Here is a 19,201-nt window from a genome sequence, read left to right on the forward strand (position 1 = left end):
AAAAAATTCTGCTCTTTCTGCTAATGCCGGCTATGACTTTTGGTGCTCATAACTTCTATAGTTTTTGAGATATTGAATTTTTTTTGCAATATTTTTTGCCCTTTTCTGCCACATTATCAGTGGCCTCACTGATTTTCCTTGCCGGGTTGACCTGTGTTTTAGCTCAGTGAGATGAGCATCCGTTCTCAGACTGGGAGGCCCGGGTTCAAATCCCGCTTATGGCAACATTTCTTTCAGTTAACAGTTAAACTGTTTTAACTCTTTTCAGCAGAAATTCTGCTCATTGAACTCTTTTCAGCGGAAATTCTGCTGATTCAACTCTTTTCAGCAGAATTTTAAATTTTTTCACCACTTTTACGCACAAATCCCAGCTTTTTCAGCTGTTTTCAGCAAAAACCTCTTGTCAGCAGAATTCTGCTGATTGAACTCTTGTCAGCGGAAATTCTGCTGATTGAACTCTTTTCAGCAGAATTCTGCTGATTGAACTCTTTTCAGCAGAATTCTGCTGATTGAACTCTTTTCAGCAGAATTCTGCTGATTGAACTCTTTTCAGCAGAATTTTAAATTTTTTCACCACTTTTCAGCACAAATCCCAGCTTTTTCAGCTGTTTTCAGCAAAAACCTCTTCAGCAGAATTCTGCTGATTGAACTCTTTTCAGCAGAAATTCTGCTAATTGAACTCTTTTCAGTAGAATTTTAAATTTTTTCACCACTTTTCAGCACAAATCCCAGCTTTTTCAGCTGTTTTCACCAAAAACCTCTTGTCAGCAGAATTCTGCTCATTCACCTCTTGTCAGCAGAAATTCTGCTGATTGAACTCTTTTCAGCAGAATTCTGCTGATTGAACTCTTTTCAGCAGAATTCTGCTGATTGAACTCTTTTCAGCAGAATTCTGCTGATTGAACTCTTTTCAGCAGAATTCTGCTGATTGAACTCTTTTCAGCAGAATTCTGCTGATTGAACTCTTTTCAGCAGAATTTTAAATTTTTTCACCACTTTTCAGCACAAATCCCAGCTTTTTCAGCTGTTTTCAGCAAAAACCTCTTCAGCAGAATTCTGCTGATTGAACTCTTTTCAGCAGAAATTCTGCTAATTGAACTCTTTTCAGTAGAATTTTAAATTTTTTCACCACTTTTCAGCACAAATCCCAGCTTTTTCAGCTGTTTTCACCAAAAACCTCTTTTCAGCAGAATTCTGCTGATTGAACTCTTTTCAGCAGAAATTCTGCTAATTGAACTCTTTTCAGCAGAATTTTAAATTTTTTCACCACTTTTCAGCACAAATCCCAGCTTTTTCAGCTGTTTTCAGCAAAAACCTCTTTTCAGCAGAATTTTAAATTTTTTCACCACTTTTCAGCAGAAATCCCAGCTTTTTCAGCTGTTTTCAGCAAAAACCTCTTTTCAACAGAATTCTGCTGATTGAACTCTTTTCAGCAGAAATTCTGCTAATTGAACTCTTTTCAGCAGAATTTTAAATTTTTTCACCACTTTTCAGCACAAATCCCAGCTTTTTCAGCTGTTTTCAGCAAAAACCTCTTTTCAGCAGAATTTTAAATTTTTTCACCGCTTTTCAGCACAAATCCCAGCTTTTTCAGCTATTTTCAGCAAAAACCTCTTTTCAGCAGAATTCTGCTCATTCACCTCTTTTCAGCAGAAATTCTGCTGATTGAACTCTTTTCAGCAGAATTTTACATTTTTTCACCACTTTTCAGCACAAATCCCAGCTTTTTCAGCTGTTTTCACCAAAAACCTCTTTTCAGCAGAATTCTGCTGATTGAACTCTTTTCAGCAGAAATTCTGCTGATTGAACTCTTTTCAGCAGAATTTTAAATTTTTTCACCACTTTTCAGCACAAATCCCAGCTTTTTCAGCTGTTTTCAGCAAAAACCTCTTTTCAGCAGAATTTTAAATTTTTTCACCGCTTTTCAGCACAAATCCCAGCTTTTTCAGCTATTTTCAGCAAAAACCTCTTTTCAGCAGAATTCTGCTCATTCACCTCTTTTCAGCAGAAATTCTGCTGATTGAACTCTTTTCAGCAGAATTTTAAATTTTTTCACCACTTTTCAGCAGAAATCCCAGCTTTTTCAGCTGTTTTCACCAAAAACCTCTTTTCAGCAGAATTCTGCTGATTGAACTCTTTTCAGCAGAAATTCTGCTAATTGAACTCTTTTCAGCAGAATTTTAAATTTTTTCACCACTTTTCAGCACAAATCCCAGCTTTTTCAGCTGTTTTCAGCAAAAACCTCTTTTCAGCAGAATTTTAAATTTTTTCACCGCTTTTCAGCACAAATCCCAGCTTTTTCAGCTATTTTCAGCAAAAACCTCTTTTCAGCAGAATTCTGCTCATTCACCTCTTTTCAGCAGAAATTCTGCTGATTGAACTCTTTTCAGCAGAATTTTACATTTTTTCACCACTTTTCAGCACAAATCCCAGCTTTTTCAGCTGTTTTCACCAAAAACCTCTTTTCAGCAGAATTCTGCTGATTGAACTCTTTTCAGCAGAAATTCTGCTGATTGAACTCTTTTCAGCAGAATTTTAAATTTTTTCACCACTTTTCAGCACAAATCCCAGCTTTTTCAGCTGTTTTCAGCAAAAACCTCTTTTCAGCAGAATTTTAAATTTTTTCACCACTTTTCAGCACAAATCCCAGCTTTTTCAGCTATTTTCAGCAAAAACCTCTTTTCAGCAGAATTCTGCTCATTCACCTCTTTTCAGCAGAAATTCTGCTGATTGAACTCTTTTCAGCAGAATTTTACATTTTTTCACCACTTTTCAGCACAAATCCCAGCTTTTTCAGCTGTTTTCACCAAAAACCTCTTTTCAGCAGAATTCTGCTGATTGAACTCTTTTCAGCAGAATTTTACATTTTTTCACCACTTTTCAGCACAAATCCCAGCTTTTTCAGCTGTTTTCAGCAAAAACCTCTTTTCAGCAGAATTCTGCTGATTGAACTCTTTTCAGCAGAAATTCTGCTGATTGAACTCTTTTCAGCAGAAATTCTGCTGATTGAACTCTTTTCAGCAGAATTTTAAATTTTTTCACCACTTTTCAGCACAAATCCCAGCTTTTTCAGCTGTTTTCAGCAAAAACCTCTTTTCAGCAGAATTTTAAATTTTTTCACCACTTTTCAGCACAAATCCCAGCTTTTTCAGCTGTTTTCAGCAAAAACCTCTTTTCAACAGAATTCTGCTGATTGAACTCTTTTCAGCAGAAATTCTGCTAATTGAACTCTTTTCAGCAGAATTTTAAATTTTTTCACCACTTTTCAGCACAAATCCCAGCTTTTTCAGCTGTTTTCAGCAAAAACCTCTTTTCAGCAGAATTTTCAGAATTTTCACCTCTTTTCAACCCAAATCTCAGCTGTTTTCAGAAAAAACTCTTTTCAGCAGAAAGTCTGCTGATTCATCTCTTTTCAGCGCAACTTTCTGCTTCTTTACCTCTTTTCAGCAGAAATTCTTCAGATTCACCTCTTTTCTGCAACGTTTTCAGCCTTTTCACCTCCTATCAGCACAATTCTCAGCAGCTTCTTCTCATTTCATCAGAATTGTCAGTCTCTCCACCTCTTCTTTGTGAAAATGACTTTGGCTCAGTGAGCTGAATAGCCACCTTGAGACTAAAAGAGCCAGTTTCGAATCCTACTCAGGGCAATGTTTTTTTTCACCACTTTTCAGCAAAAAATTCTCCGTCTTTACCCCTTTCAGTAGAAATTTTGGCTTTTCACCACTTTTAAGCAAAAAATTTCTGCTTCTTCACCTGTTTTCAGCAGAATTTTCAGTTCTTCACCGCCATACAACTATTTGCAACTTTTCTACTTTTTCAGCTTTTTTCAGCAGACATCTTCAGTGTTAAGGCATCCACACAGCATTTTCGCAGGAAATGCAAATTTTTCTAGTTCTCTTTGACTTCCCTGTTTTGTGTGATGTGGCTCTTATAAAACAGTAGGCTGAGTATTTTAAGCAATCAACTTCTTGGAACCTTCTGAAAGGCTCTGATACATCTAAAAGATGCATTCCTCGGCTTAAGATGGTTTTGTCACTCCTAAAATATCAACATATTTAAATATGAATGTAACGTTAGTATCCCCATTCTTTTAGTCATATGTAATATATGTAATTTTAATTACATTTGTCTTGAACTTGTGTGGTAGCAGTGGAAACAGTGTGAGTTAGCTCATAACAACTTGCATAAGAATGATCGGGTCAGCAGCGTTATGGTTCAGGATTCCTGCAGTGCAGAGAACAGCTGTGTGTGTGTGTGTCAAGGTCCACAGAGGAGTTCCACCAACTAGATAACCAGTGAGGCTAATAAAGATGGTTAATAAAGTTTGTATTTCACTGCATGCTTCAGTGAACTACAAGCGAGTGAGTTTAGGTACTCCACAAACACGTACATAAGTGTGATGTAGCTGCTCATTTGATTTGGTACTGACTAGCAATGAAAAATGCATTGAGGTAGTAAACAAATGAGAGAATCCCAGCAAATGCAAATACTTGCAATCTGTGTACAAGTATGCAAACCAAGTCTTTGTGTTTGTTTGCAGGAATGGGAACAGAAGACCGGCACATAAACCCATCACATACACCCTTGCATCCGTCTTCCTCCAATCTCTTTTTTTGAAATTGTGTATATATTTATTTAAAAAACAAAAAAACAAAATGCCGTCAGAAGGTGTGCTGAGGAGGATACATGCATAGCATTCACATGTACTAAAACACATGCCTAGTTTGAGTATACTGTAAGTACCACAACATAAACTTTTATACTATTGAGCATGTTCAGTGTACTTGCTTGTGCAACTTGTGTTTTCCGCTTTGACATCTTTTCAAGCAAACACCTGTCTTTATTTTTCCTCTCAAAATGTGTTCCAGCCATTTGAAGTTAAAAAGGTCCAAGGTCAAAACCAAGTATTTATTTGTAAATGTTAAAGGAAATACTAGCTTCCCTGTGTTTATTTATGTTGACGTATTTAAAGTATTTTCGTAGAGTTTGTGGCTCTGCTCACTCTCCCTTTTCCCACAACATAATTGGTCATCAGTCATGATGCCTCTGTTGTAGTAACAATAATTGTAACACACACCAGCCTGGCAACAATGTAGCTCCTCTCTCATTGATGTTTGAAGAAGTACAAATACAATTGTCCCAACTGTCAGAAACACCGACTCATGGCTAGCAGAAGATTTTGTTAATTGTGTTAAGTGTTTGAAAAGCTAAAGACCTTTTCACACACAGATCATGATGAATCACACTTGAAGCGTGTTTTAATATGAATGTCAATATTTTATATCTGTGACTTTATTGCTATGGGTAATCCGATGGTAAGTTTGTGTTGGTTTGGTAAGTTCCTTGTTTATTCTGTTTGTTTCAGCTTTTCTTTTTGCATTAAAACAACCATGACTGAATACAGACATGTGTGGTCTGGACAACTTCCAAAAGGATGTCTTTTTCTGCCAGTTTAGAGAAGTTTATGAACAGAAAGCTGACCAACTAACTGAAAGTAGATTAGATGCTGAGTCAAATATAAATATAACCTGTTAAATTTACATATTCGATTTCACATATAAGAATTTTTTTTAATATGTGGTGAAATATGTGAACATTGTTAATATAAAGAGTAGGCGGGGCAGAAAAGACAGGAAAGGTGTAACGCTTAAAGAACAACAGGATGCCTTACAGTTAGATTAGATAGTAACATGGTTGGCTATAACAAAGTGAAATTAGTGCGCATGGCATGGGAAGCTCGCTCATTCTGTGAAGGCACCATTAATGATGTAAACAAGTTTAGGAACAACATATAGTCAGGTGACATTTTTTAAGAGTACCTGCCTGCAGTCCATACTCTCACTCACTGGTGAAAGTTAAAATTGAAAATATGACAAATCAGACCAGTTTATCAAGAAAGGCCATACTGGTGACAGACCCAAATAAAATACATATTATACAGCCTATATGTTTATTAAAATGTTTCTAATTAAGGCCTCACTAAGAGCATCATCATCCATGCTTTGTAATAGTTGTATTGTTAATGGAGAACTTGCGCTTCTTTCTGTGTGTGTGTGCTTGTGTTGCTCAGAGATGTCTTCATGGCACATTGCAAATCCTTCAACATTACACTGACTAAAAGGGGGGCACTTGTAAACTCACACTGCTGTGTGTTCTGCTCAATCAAAGACTGTGAGTTTGATTTCCACACTGTTAAACACACATACATTCATCAGTGTCACACTGATAATGGTGTTTCTTTTGTGTTGTTGTTGTTGTTTTTGGACGATGTTTCACTGCCTAAGCTTTGCTACTATGTATATAAGGCTAATTTACTTTATGGGGAGTGTTGACAGATGTAGTGAAAGCATGCACTCAGTTTGGAACTCATTGAACACACAGACACTCACTGGTTCGTGGTGATGTAAATATTTCCTGTCTCCTGCCTGAATGATATCCCTAAGGTTTTACAAGCATGTTAGCTTAAAGATGGGACAAGAGATGGTGGTCAGCAAGTGTTGACCTGCAACAAAAAAGGATGTCTGATGTCAGTAAATGTGAACCTGCTGTACATAGCTTGGTAAATGTAGTACTGTAGAAGGGCAGGAGGGCTTTGAATTTTTTTTCTTTTTTCTTTTGCACCATATACATTTTCTCTTGTTTTATATCACAGACAGTCTCCAACTCGGGGACAGGCACACTTGTACATAAATTAATAAACCTCCGAACAAACCGGTCTTGGACTTTGTGCCTTATTGTTGGTTCTTTTCAAAAGCAGAGCAATGTATTGACCACAGAACAGTTTTCCAATCGTTTTAAATGAGCTTTGGCCCAGGGCAAATGGCAGTGTTTCCAGACCTATTCACATCTGGCTTCTTCTTTAAATGTTAGAGCTTTAACCTGAATTTGTAGATAGATCTAGATACAAACTTTTCATAGACATTGATTTCTGGAAGTGTTCCTTCCAGTGTTCTACAGGTTATGCACATCCAATACTCAGAATCCATCATCATTCCTAGCATTAAAAGTGTAAGAGGTTTGAAATTTTCTAGTGACAGAGTCAGAGTTGGAAATTTTCTTTAAATTTGTCAGTCGAGTTTCACTTTAGTCATGTGTATGGTAGAGCTAGTCTATAGAGCTTCATCAGGATGTAGTAGATTTCACTGTTCTACAATTCTCATGTCAGAAGAAGCTTTTATGTTGTTCTTTGATGGTCAGTGTACGTTCACAATTATTTTAATTTTGTTGACACAGACAAAAGCAGAAATTTTCTCAATGTATATTTTGCAAAAATGGAAGTTTTTTTTTTCTTCCAATTTTTGTTTTTTGATTAATTCTATCAAGCCATCAAACCCAGCAAGATTTAGATAGCTTGGTTTGTGTGTAGCTGACTGAGAATAATGAATCTATTTAGAAAATAATTGTACTTTTTAATAGTGAGAACGTAGTGATGGATGTTTACTGATTTATCAGTGACATCCATTTACTCAAAAAAATACTGATTAGTGGATGACTGGAATGTATAGTTTATGATTGTAATTTACAAAATATAACCAGAGGTGATGTGATGCTTGTGTGATTTTTTTTAACAGGACCCTACAGTAGGATGAGTACCCTAAGTTCACCAACCTTTTGATGGCTAGGTGTGCAGTTCCTGCTTTAAATGCATTCACTTTTATGATTCAGAAATTTAAATCAAGAGGCAAGAAATGTTTGCGCACACTTATGGACTTAAATCAATAGTGTCTTGATGTATGCTCAATCATCCAGGTAAGGAAATCTTAAAAAGTTGATTCTGTTCATCAAGTCTTATCTTTTTTAGTGGGAGAAACATTTTGTCACTCATCCAAAAAAGGTACATAAGATGAATAGAATCAACTTTTGCCGGTTAAAATAATAGTGTCACTGTCCTCTGCTAAGACTGGAGATAATGCTAGCTAGTTCAGCTGGGTAATATTTTCTTAGAACAGCAGGGCTACATGCGGTGATGCTAGAATTAGCCATGGTATCAAACTACCTTCAACAGGTGGTCAAGCTGAGTCCACAGGCGCACTACGTTTCCCTGGAGAGCTCCTTCATTCTTCATATATCCATGTCGGGCAAGAGTGTAAAGCCCGCAGCTGAATGGCCTTTGTTCAAGCACACACGCTTTTTGGCAGTGCACAGCTGTGTAGAAAAATCCAGGCAGGCTAATCTGAAAAGCTAATCCGCGAGTTTACAGGAAAGGGAAATGGATTTTCAAATGAGAGGCACAAATCGCCATTTTAAATGTCAGAAATAAATCTTTTTTTTTTTTATCCATTTAAATTGTGTTTTAAAAATGATTTTGAAAATCTGTGTTTTAATTTAGAATTCGAAAATAGTTTTTCAAATGCGGTTTATATTGAGAATTTAATTTTTTGTGATTTGAAGTATTTATTAATAGTAATAATAAGGTTTAAAATTTTCATTTAAAACGTTTTGTTTATTTTAAATTAACTTGTTAAATAATAAGTTACTTTAGTGTTGTTTGAATGTTTGAATAAATAAAATAATTTTAAAACATGAAATCGTAAATGAACTTAGAAATGCATCATGTATTGTACAATTCATTATTCAAGCACAGAATTCAATGTAACTGTCTGGAGGAGTTATAGCTGCTTCGTTTATTGTCATCTTAAATATATTAAAAAGTCTCTTTTCACATGAGTCAGATAACTCCCCAGAAATGAAGCCAAAATGTCTCTACTGCCCCCTTGTGTCTGGCTGCAGTACTGGCGTCAGACTAAAATAAAAAATAACTAATTTTGTAAAGTTCGTTTAGCTCATCTGTGCAGGTTAATTAATTTATCCTGAGAAAAACCATTACTGTACGTTTATTATGAGTATTATACTGTAAGAGCAACAGGCTGGACTCTACAGCTCCTGTGCAGAGCTGATTATTAAATATGTGCAAACAGCAGCACGTTTTCTGTCTCTTGCCACATCTGTAAAGACAGTAACACCAAAGTTTAAAAAAGGTTGCACTGCAGTAGCACCTCATAACTCATTCACTATCGATTAAATGGTAAATGGCCTGTATTTGTATAGCGCTTTGCTAGTCCCTAAGGACCAGTACATAAATAGCTTTTGCTATTTATGGCCATTTGGCTATGGCCATTTGGCAGCTTAAGTTAAAATTTGTTTAATTTTTCCACTGATTAACTTTTAGTACTGACTCTGTGTATTTATTTTACTGAATTAGTTTCAGTTAAAAAAACAGTCTGAATTAATCTTAATGAGGTATTGTTCACAGCGTTAGATGTCCGGTAGTGCTTACAGCTTACATCCTTTGAGAAAAATAATTGAAAGCGTTAATATTTGTTGTCCAATTCTCAAGCAGCAGCTCAAACACCAGTTATAATACCTCTGCATGTTGCTGTCTACTATGCAGCAGAAGACTGAACCGGGCCTGAAACCTGCTCCATCATCTCATCTTTGCAGTTCATCATGCAAAAAGCACCAACAGGTCAAAGGTAAATATAGTATATAAGGTTTTGCACATTGTAAATAAACAGCTCATATGTCAGCAGAAATGTAGAACTAAAAAAAATGTGAGTGTGTGAGGACAGGGAGGATCAGCTTTATTTCAGATTTGAGGGATAAACTTTATATTTCAGTTTGTGATGGTTCTGTTCCCTTTGTGAATGCAGGAGCTGCCCTCAGATTCAGACCTCAGCTCCACCCAGTGACAGCAGACCGATCATCCAACATTTTCACATGTTAAAATTAACTGATGAAAACAGTACAAAAGTTAAAGTATCACATGTGCTGTCAGTGAAAGCTTCAGCTGTTTAATTGATAAAGTTAAAGACAAAAAGTCAAAGGTATCATCCATTTAACTGGTGTCACTATATATCAGCATTAACAGTACCACAATTTAGTGGTTCAGAAAGCCACTGATCTCAGACCTGCAGAGCTTCGGTTTTAAAAACTGAATGTACTCAGCTGCATGAAGAGGACATGAGATTTTCTCTGACACAATAGACCCTGACAAGAAAATGCTAACTTCCTGTTTTAAGACCAGATGTAGAGTTGTACATTTCCGGTAGGGTTTTTTTTGCAGTCAATCGCTACTGCGAAGATGGACTCCAAAATCATGTCCAAAACACGAAAATGGAAGAATCACGTTAAGTTACAAAGAGTAGTAGGTGGGAACACTTACCATTACTGTGTCATAAAAAATCGAATGATCAATTTTGACGTCTGAAGAGTGTAGATCGATTGGTTGTTTACATCACTTAACACAAGCATAACTTTAATTACAAAATCAGAAGACACATCATCCACATTCAGAAGCACATCTCTGTATAGTGACAGTTCTCTAGCATATCGAGACTATCTCTCCACACCGTTACATATTCCATGTGTACGGGGTACGACCCCCCCCTTGGTCGTGGCGTGTGGATATTTCTTTAAGACACTCTGGCATGCCCGGCTACGCCCCACAGCTTACGTATAAAACAGCTGTGCAGACGTGACACCGGTGATCGTTGATCTCCACTTGTTGTGTGTGTGTGCGAAAGAGTGCTTACCTTGAGAGTACTGTGTGTGTGCGTCTATTGGAGCGTGCTTCGGCATCCTCCGTGGGCGATGTATTTCTCCCTTCTAGGTCCCCTGGTAGTAGTGATGGGCAGATGAAGCTTCATGAAGCACTGAAGCTTTTCATCCAATTGGTTCACCCCAGCGCAAAGTGTCTTGAAGCTTCATTTGCTCTAGTAGGACACCTACTGGACGTAAAAATATTAGTTGGCATGAATTTGAAGAGCTTTTGTTACCTAGTGGCTACACAAGCCAGGAAGTATCAACAACCGGATTTGGTGTGTGGTAGTAACAGGTAAATTAATTTTTTTTTTAATTATTTGAATAAATATGAGTGCTTGTCTATAAATACACAAACAATACACACATGCTTTCAATTGTGTAATTTAAGTGATCTGGGTAGCTCTGTTTTGGAAGTTCAGTAAACGCTAGAAATGTGTTTTGGAGTTTGTATATGCTTTAGAGTGTGTACGTGCTTTGTCTCTAGGGGCCATATATAAACATATATAAATAAAACCACTTTTTTTTACATTAGTAATTCCTTTTCTGCATAATTTTATATTATTGTTAATGATTAAATAATTAAAGCAACAAAACAACCTGAAGAGCCGGTTCAGAGCCGAAAGAGCCGGCTCTTTTTAGTGAGACTTATTTTTACACCATTGTTCACAGGATGGAGGTTTGGAGTGATTTAATGACATATTATACTATGAATAAAAAAACAAGCACCATGATTATTGTGGTGCTTGTTTAAAGAGCCGGAAATCCCATCACTACTGGTGTCGGCACATAAGGACACTGTCATAGCCTGTCAGCGACGTTGTTTGGCTGCGTATACGAACGTGAATCACAATATTGGCTGGACTATGGTATAAGGTGGGATCGTTCTAATCCCATACGGGAGCAGCCAGTCACTTACTGACTAACACTGCAAAACAGAATTGTTAAAGTATTAATTTTAATTTCAATTCAGGTTGGATTTTTTTGTGCGCAACGCAGATTTTCTGTGCGCAAAGACCGTGCCAGCAGTGCACAATTGCGCACGTGCGCAGCTTAGAGGGAACATTGGCGACTATTAATGTGACTTCTGTTACACCAAAATGTATTGCAAACCATGTTTAAAGACTTCAGGAAGTTTTGGATGTGGTTTTTCTCTGACTGATTGGAGCAGAATTCACATATATTAATCATGCAGTATCGTCACAGCAACATCATCAGCTGTAATAATTGCCAAAAAATAGTTAGTAGTTCTCATCCTTTGCTCCTTCTCTTATTCAGTCCAAGAACTCTCTTAATCTTAATCAGCCACATTCTTTCCATGGCAGGTAACAAAAAAAGCTGATTTACTGGAATTAAATTAGCCTGATCAGAGTTTTTTTTAAAATTACTTTTACAACTGTGTGTCTACGCTCCACCTCAGCCCTGCATTGTGTCTTTGTATTCTTTTGTTATTGCAAGAAAGACCCTGCATCTTAAATTGACTGCAGACAGCTTACTGTTTAATTAAGACAGTTGCCATGGTAATTGTCATCTTGCATTGAGGAAAATGCAATGTGGGAAAAATGCCAAATCAGGAATTTTTGACTGCAAAGAGGAAGTTAACACAGGGAGTTGCTGTCATTATATCATATCAGTTTGAACTGCTATTCATTGTTTTTAGCAGCCAGGTGCTGATTCCTGTTAAGTATTAATGGGTGTGTGTGTGTGCAAGTGCAAGTGCAAACTAGCCTCAGTGATTATACAGATCTCTGTGTACACATGTGTGTTTAGATCAGTCCAGACGTTGGCTATGACATAAGTGAAGGGGAATGCTTTATATTTCCCTCCCCCGCTTGTTCTCCACTGTCTGTTTTACTTCGATGTCTGACAGTAGAGAGAGGTCAAAAGTCAAGTTTTTTTTCCCTTTCTAGTGTAGAGATACAAACACATTAAAACACACATCTTTCTTTTGTCTTTCTTATATTCTCTCACTCTCATTTACACTCATTCAGATACATCACAGACCAGAGTATCAGCAAAGCAAGAGAGTCGAGCAGAAGCTATTTTCCTTACACAGACAGAGCGACTCAGACATAGCCTCTCATGACCTTTTTTTTCACCGTTAGCCCTCTTTCCAGCAGAATGTGCACAGTCATTCAACTCTCTTTTGCTATTTGAATAGAAACTAGGGCAGCTCAAATCAGAACACTCAGACCAGAGGGAATGTTGGGATTTTGAAATGAGTTTAATTCTCCAACATTGCTTTTTTTGAACACAAGGGTCTGATTAAACCCGTTCGGAACTCGGCGTTGTTTATAGTAGAATCTAAGGTTTCTCTTCTTTTTTACATTATTACAAAAGCATCCAAACATAACTGAATCAACATCTCTCTTGGTATTTTCCTGTGCTGAGATCAAGATCATAGATTGCCTCATAGCTTGCAGGAGTCCTTCAGCAAGGATTGTTAGAGTTCTTTTTACTAATTTACTCTTCAGTGTAAAAAAGGAATTAATTTCAAAATGTTCTCTCAGGAAAAGGAAAGAAAAATACAAAGTCGGAGCAGAAGACTGGCACTGTGGGGAAGGGAGCAAGTAAGAAAATCACTAAGATCATTGGACTTGGAAAGAAGAAGCCCTCCACAGATGAACAGACATCATCAGCTGAAGAAGACGTACCTACATGTGGTGAGAGAGAGAGACGCAATAATCCTGACATGGTAGAAGTATGGCTTTTATATGGATCTTGATTGATTGACCGGTCTATAAATGCATTTATGTCCCAATGAATCTTTGGAATTTTGGTTAATTAAGAAAATGTTTCAAAGTAATGCCAGAGGCGTTTCAGAATGGCTGCTGAGTGGTGCAACTCACTTCTAGGAAGTTTTTTCTTAAGATTGCTATGTTAGGGTCCTGAAAGTAAACAGTTCAGACAGGTTGCTTTGATTTCCTTATGCTTTCAGATGTATTATAAAACAATGATTCTAAAAGTTTTTTTTAAAAATTCATTTAGAAGTGCATGTTTCTGGACATCCTGTTTTTGTTGTGTTTCTTGGCATTTTTAGATTAGTAGGATAGTGTAACCCCACCGTCTTGTGTTCTTTCTTACATCTTTCTCCATCTCAAAGTGAAGTTATCTCTCATTTTTTCTCTCCCTGGGAAATATAGCAGTTGTACCTTTAGCTACCAAACACAATGTGTGACAAACTGCCCAGAAACAGTTTGTGTGTTTGCTGATATTTGTTGAGTAGCTAGTAGCACTAGCTAGATGCTGAAGTACCCATGTACTCAAGGGTCCATGCTAACCCCATTGTGTGCAATAAGGACCAGTGATGGACAAACAAATAGAAATGCCTTTTATGTCTTATTATTTCCTTCATTTAGGCTCAAATAGGTACGACTAAAATGTCTCCCAACTAGACAGGCCTGTAAAAATATTGTCACTGTAACGGCTTCTTTCAGATGGTATCCTCTTGACTGTGTTTGCTCTGACAGGCTACCTGAATGTTCTCTCTAATAACCGCTGGAGGGAGCGCTGGTGCCGCCTCAAGGACAACCAGCTGCTCCTTCACAAGGACCGGGATGACCTGAAGAGCCACATAGCCTCACTGCCCCTCCGAGGCTGTGAGGTCAGCCCCGGCCTTGATCACAAACACCCCTTTGCCTTCCGCCTCCTTCGTAACAGCCAAGAAGTGGCCGTACTGGAGGTGAGTTTGATTACATACTTGAGAGATTTTCATAGAAAAAAAACTTTGTTGAGGGAATTAGAAATGCCTCAAACACCACTAAATCACACTTAAGCTGGTGCAGGAAAATATTGCTCCTTATTTTTTATCTTCCTCTCGAGTGCTCCATATCTCCTCCACCCACAGTGATTTTTGTGTTTAATGTTGTTGGTCTTCACAAACTTCCTCCATTTGCCATCCAGTTTGTTTTGATTCTATTTCCTCACATAGTCTGCACGCTATCCTTAAACAATCCAATTATTATTATCTTCATTTAAACAGATAATAATAATAAGGAATTTAAAGTTTATAAGGATCCTCTTCTTGTTTTGGCTGGTCTTTTTAGGGGATCATTTGCCTCCATCTCACCCTGTTTCTACTGTCCTCCTTCACTAAATCATAAACCTTCTCTCTTTTTAAACATTTAACTCTTCACAGACACTGGCGGGATTGCATATTCTGTAACTCTGACTTTTGCCTTCAGGCCTCCTCCTCTGAGGAGATGGGTCGCTGGTTGGGGGTTTTGCTAGCTGAGACTGGATCTACCACAGACCCAGCCACCTTGCACTATGACTACATTGATGTTGAGACCACTGCTAACGTCATCCAGCTTGCCAAACAGTCTTTCTGGTGAGAGATGCATCCACATCATTTCACATGAATCTTTTTCTCTCTGGTTAATACCTGAAAGAACTCTTAAAGAATTAGTGCTTAATGTGTTTTATTTCTTATTTCATTAGCTCACAATGACTCATATGTTGAAACGTAGTATGTCTGGCTTTTTTCATTTTCCTGTTTTTATACGATAGTTTGTACTATTTTGTAGACTAAGAGATACAAAAATCGCAGGTAATGAAGATATATGAAGGGCACTGTATATTTAAGCCTCAATCGTGATGTTTTATGTTTAGTTTCACCAGTAAGCGTGCCGTGTCTCCTAACCCATATCTGGACAACCCAGTCAGTGGCTATGCCTGCCCCACTGGTATGGCACTACACTATGATGATGTGCCCATAAATGGAATGGTAAGGACACAACTGCTTGCTGATGTTGCATATGTACTGCAATGAAAAAAGTGTGAGATAATTCACTTCAGCACCCTCTAGTTTGCTTACAAACTCTTGGCTGATTCTTTCTTTGCTTTTCATTTTTTGCATATCATTAACATATTATTGGAAAATGTGTCATTTTTGTTATGACACTTTCAGAAGTTCCAGTGAGCCTGCATGATAAAAATCTTTTTCTTTCCTAAAATCAAATTAGACCAAGTAATGGTATGTACTTTGCTATTTGCAATAATGGTGCTCGGGCCCCTTGCATACCACAGCTTTTACCTTCTGCACTCATTGACCTCCTGACAGATTTACATATAAACCTGAGGGCTGAGTCTGTCTGCACCCAAAGAAGAGCAAAATTACACTGTTGCATGATAATAATGATATAAAACTAATAAAGACAAGCAGACAGAGAATATAACATTGTTTATTCATAAAAGATGCTATAATAAAGGAGTAAAGAGTAACCTGTGATTTAACGTTACAGGACTTGGATAAAAGCTCATCAACAATTAAAAAGAGGAAACATTAAATATGTTTTCAGTCGTGGAGCAGTACTCTCCATTTTGGGAAGCTAAACTAAATTTGTTAAGTCAAAGCAATTGCTCTTTAATTTCACATACTGCAGTAATGCTGCTATCATCTTCTTCCTTTCTGTTCTCCTTATTCCCCCCCCCCCTCCCCCCCACCCCTTTATGGCATCTCCTTATTCTTAAATCTTCTGCTTATTGCATGCTCACCTGGTCTAACCCAAGGACCCAGAGATGCAGTACTCCACTCCCAGCACAGGGGGGCGCCAGCGGAAAGAGGAATTGCACTATGAAAACACTGAGCTCTATGAGAACATGCCCTCACCCAAGCTAGTCACCAGCTGTCCTCCCAAGGCTTCTTCTTCTACTGCTGCATCTTCTTCTGCTTGTCACTACAAAACCCCTGTTTCTAAAATCTCCTCTAAGTTCCTGTCTGCTGATTCTAAAACTAAAGACTCCGCTCAGGTGACTAACACTCTGCTGCATAACCTTCATGTTTCTTTTTGCATTTCTGCATATTAACTGTCTAACAATTCAGGGTTTGTTTTAACCTCCTCTTAACTTTTAGTGTTTTTAATTCTCCTTCGCTGTTTGTTTACTTAGTGATCTCTTATGTTTATGTATTTAATAGGCCAACATGAAACTAGTGTGAACTGGAGTTTGTTTGCTGATTTTCTTCCTGTGTCATTATGAACACCAAACAACAAAAGTAGAGATGATGCCTGTCTCCTGAAGCCGAAAAGGAAACTGTCTCCTGTGATCTGTTAGGATAATAAGGTGCAGTCGTTTAGATATGTCTGATAATGCAAGAGAAGGATTTAAATTCAATTCTGAATTTAAAAGGAAGAAATAAAAAGAAGCTAATATGGGAGAAATATAGTCTCTCTTTCCAGTCCCAGTTAGTGATCTGGCTGCATAATTCTGGATCAGCTTAGACTTTTTGTGAAACTTTTAGAACAAAGTGATAACTGAATTACAGTAGTCCAGTGTAGGAAAATTAATGAAATAATAAAAGTGTTTGTAACCTTTGTGATATTGAGTGCAATCCAAGTAGAAAACCTGTGGCATAAACAACAGTTACACATTTTTCTTTGAAATGTTTATTTTTTTTTTTTATGGAAGAGCATGTTGGTACAGTTTTGTATGTGTATAGCTTATAGGCATTGCTAACATCTATTTGAAGGGTCATTTGAATTGTGTCCTTCCTGTTTGTTCAGCTAAAGGGAAAGAAGGGAGCAACAACCAATGGGGTGGCATCAAAACAGAAGCCAGAGCCAAAGAACCAGCCAAAGAAGAATGGAGTCATTGGCACAAATGGGACTGCGTCTCTGAAGCGCAACAACTCCAGTAAGTTTTGAGATTTGAAGATACCAACAGGAAGTCATCTTGAATTGAAATATCACCCACCTTTCCCAGTCAGGTCTTGCTCTGTAAGGAATAGCAGACAGTGTGTCTGGCTTCTCACCGCTGATTGCTTTCAAGCAAAATTCTGTTCCACAGCAATGTGGAAAATGCAGGATATCTAAATTACAGTTGGTTTAAGTAGAGGGGAGTAAATAACTGAAAGCCTTTAAACCTATCCTACCCTCGAGACAGTCCATGTGACGCATGTGGGCCTTGAGCCTCCTGCCAACTCCAGGGTAAGAGGCGCGATAGCAGAAACAGACCCTAGCTCATTGGAAGAGAGCGAAATGTGGTCGAGTTAATCCTTGTGGTTCAGAAAAATATTTTTTGCCTAATGTGTGAACGAGGAGGGTTGTAACCACTTAGTGTAGCTTGCAATTCCTCCAAATGTCAGAATGCAAACACCAAATGTTTCATGTTGGGTTTAGAGTACCACAGATAAGAGTGCTAAATTTGAAACTATTAGCAGCGGTTTATATGACTGATTCTTCACAGTTATTCACAATGAGTGTATTTTTCACTGAAACATAGGCTTGGCAATTAATTCCTGCGTATGGCACTGAGATCAATGGGTTTCTAAGCAGTTCATCCCCCCCCTCTCTCTCTCTGCTAGCAAATGACCCCAGTCTCTGGCTTCTAACTTTTTGAAACCCGACTTTTCTTGTGTAGATGGGGACCAGTGTAAGTATGGGAAGAACCGTGTGGAGGCTGATGCCAAGCGACTGCAATCAAAGGAGGAAGAGCTGATGAAGAAGAAGCAGGAAATCAGAAACCACCTGACTCAGCTGAAGAAGGAGAGGAGAGACCTTCGTGCTGCTGTGGAGGCAGCGGCTGGTAAGAGAGAGAGATAGAAACGTGCTTGTCATTAAAAGACGAGTTTAATAAAGTAATATTTCTCCTCTCTTTCACATTAGGCAAACGCTCACATATTTCACTATCAGAGCGCCTGAAGAAGTTGGAAGAACAGTGCAAACTGAAGGAGGAGGAGCGGGTGAACCTGGAGCTGGAGCTAACTGAGGTGAAAGAGAGCCTGAAGAAAGCCCTTAGCGGAGGTGTCACCCTGGGCCTCACCATCGAGCCGAAAGCTGGCTCCTCTGGCCTCCAGGTGAGTATGAAGTTACTTTATAAGTTTGTGCTGACACGTTAGTGTACTCATGTTTCCTTCATATTTTTGTCTTGTATAGTCACCAGCAATGCTGCGACGGACACACGAGTCTTCTCCATTCTCCAGCTGTGACACCAGTGACACCGAGTCCTGCTCGCTGCCGGTCAACAGCGCCTCACTGCTCTACCGGCAGCAGGGCAGCCAGAAGCCCTCAGCAGTCCGGGGACATGTCCTCAGGAAGGCTAAGGTCAGAGGTCACGCTACACAACGCGACTGGCTTTCTCTGAGAATATAATTGTGTGGATGCCCTCATAGGGCATCCACACTATTGAGTTCCTGTTTCTCTTTATTCTTTATTATTATTCTTCAAGTTGCTTCCGTTTTTTGGACCTTAACTACTCCCTCAGTTTTCATGCTATTTTCACCGTTCAAATCTTAAAAAATTCTGCTCTTTCCTGCTATGACTTTTGGTGCTCATAACTTCTATACTTTTTGAGATATTGAATTTTTTTTGCAATATTTTTTGCCCTTTTCTGCCACATTATCAGTGGCCTCACTGATTTTCCTTGCCGGGTTGACCTGTGTTTTAGCTCAGTGAGATGAGCATCCGTTCTCAGACTGGGAGGCCCGGGTTCAAATCCCGCTTATGGCAAAATTTCTTTCAGTTAACAATTAAACGTTTTTAACTCTTTTCAGCAGAAATTCTACTGATTGAACTCTTTTCAGCAGAATTTTTTGATTTTTTCACTACTTTTCAGCACAAATCCCAGCTTTTTCAGCTGTTTTCAGCAAAAACCTCTTTTCAGCAGAATTCTGCTCATTCACCTCTTTTCAGCAGAATTTTAAATTTTTTCGCCACTTTTCAGC

The 19,201-nt window shown here is 38.2% G+C and overlaps 2 protein-coding genes across 5 annotated transcripts in view; both read left to right on the plus strand.

Annotated features, from left to right (window-relative positions):
- The window catches only part of afap1 (actin filament associated protein 1), a 93,575-nt gene extending 86,864 nt beyond the window's left edge, over positions 1-6,711 (plus strand). For all 4 annotated transcript variants that reach the window (XM_087837787.1, XM_087837785.1, XM_087837788.1 and 1 more), the window contains one exon: positions 4,541-6,711. In XM_087837787.1, coding sequence (XP_087693913.1) covers positions 4,541-4,567 — 27 coding nt within the window. In that variant the 3' untranslated portion in view covers positions 4,568-6,711. The remainder of the gene's footprint in view (positions 1-4,540) is intronic.
- Positions 6,712-13,039: 6,328 nt separating this feature from the next.
- Positions 13,040-18,629, plus strand: LOC148104381 (actin filament-associated protein 1-like; the record flags this gene model as incomplete). The annotated part of the gene is made up of 9 exons (XM_087837789.1): positions 13,040-13,202; positions 14,010-14,221; positions 14,724-14,869; positions 15,151-15,265; positions 16,051-16,290; positions 17,043-17,172; positions 17,899-18,063; positions 18,144-18,334; positions 18,414-18,629. Coding segments are annotated over 9 exons (1,578 nt in total), but the record flags the coding sequence as incomplete, so codon positions are not given.
- Between the last annotated feature and the right edge of the window lie 572 nt (positions 18,630-19,201).

The sequence above is a fragment of the Neolamprologus brichardi genome, chromosome 3, assembly GCF_056152115.1.
Source record: "Neolamprologus brichardi isolate AB-2024 chromosome 3, ASM5615211v1, whole genome shotgun sequence".
In the NCBI taxonomy this organism is placed as follows: domain Eukaryota; kingdom Metazoa; phylum Chordata; class Actinopteri; order Cichliformes; family Cichlidae; genus Neolamprologus; species Neolamprologus brichardi.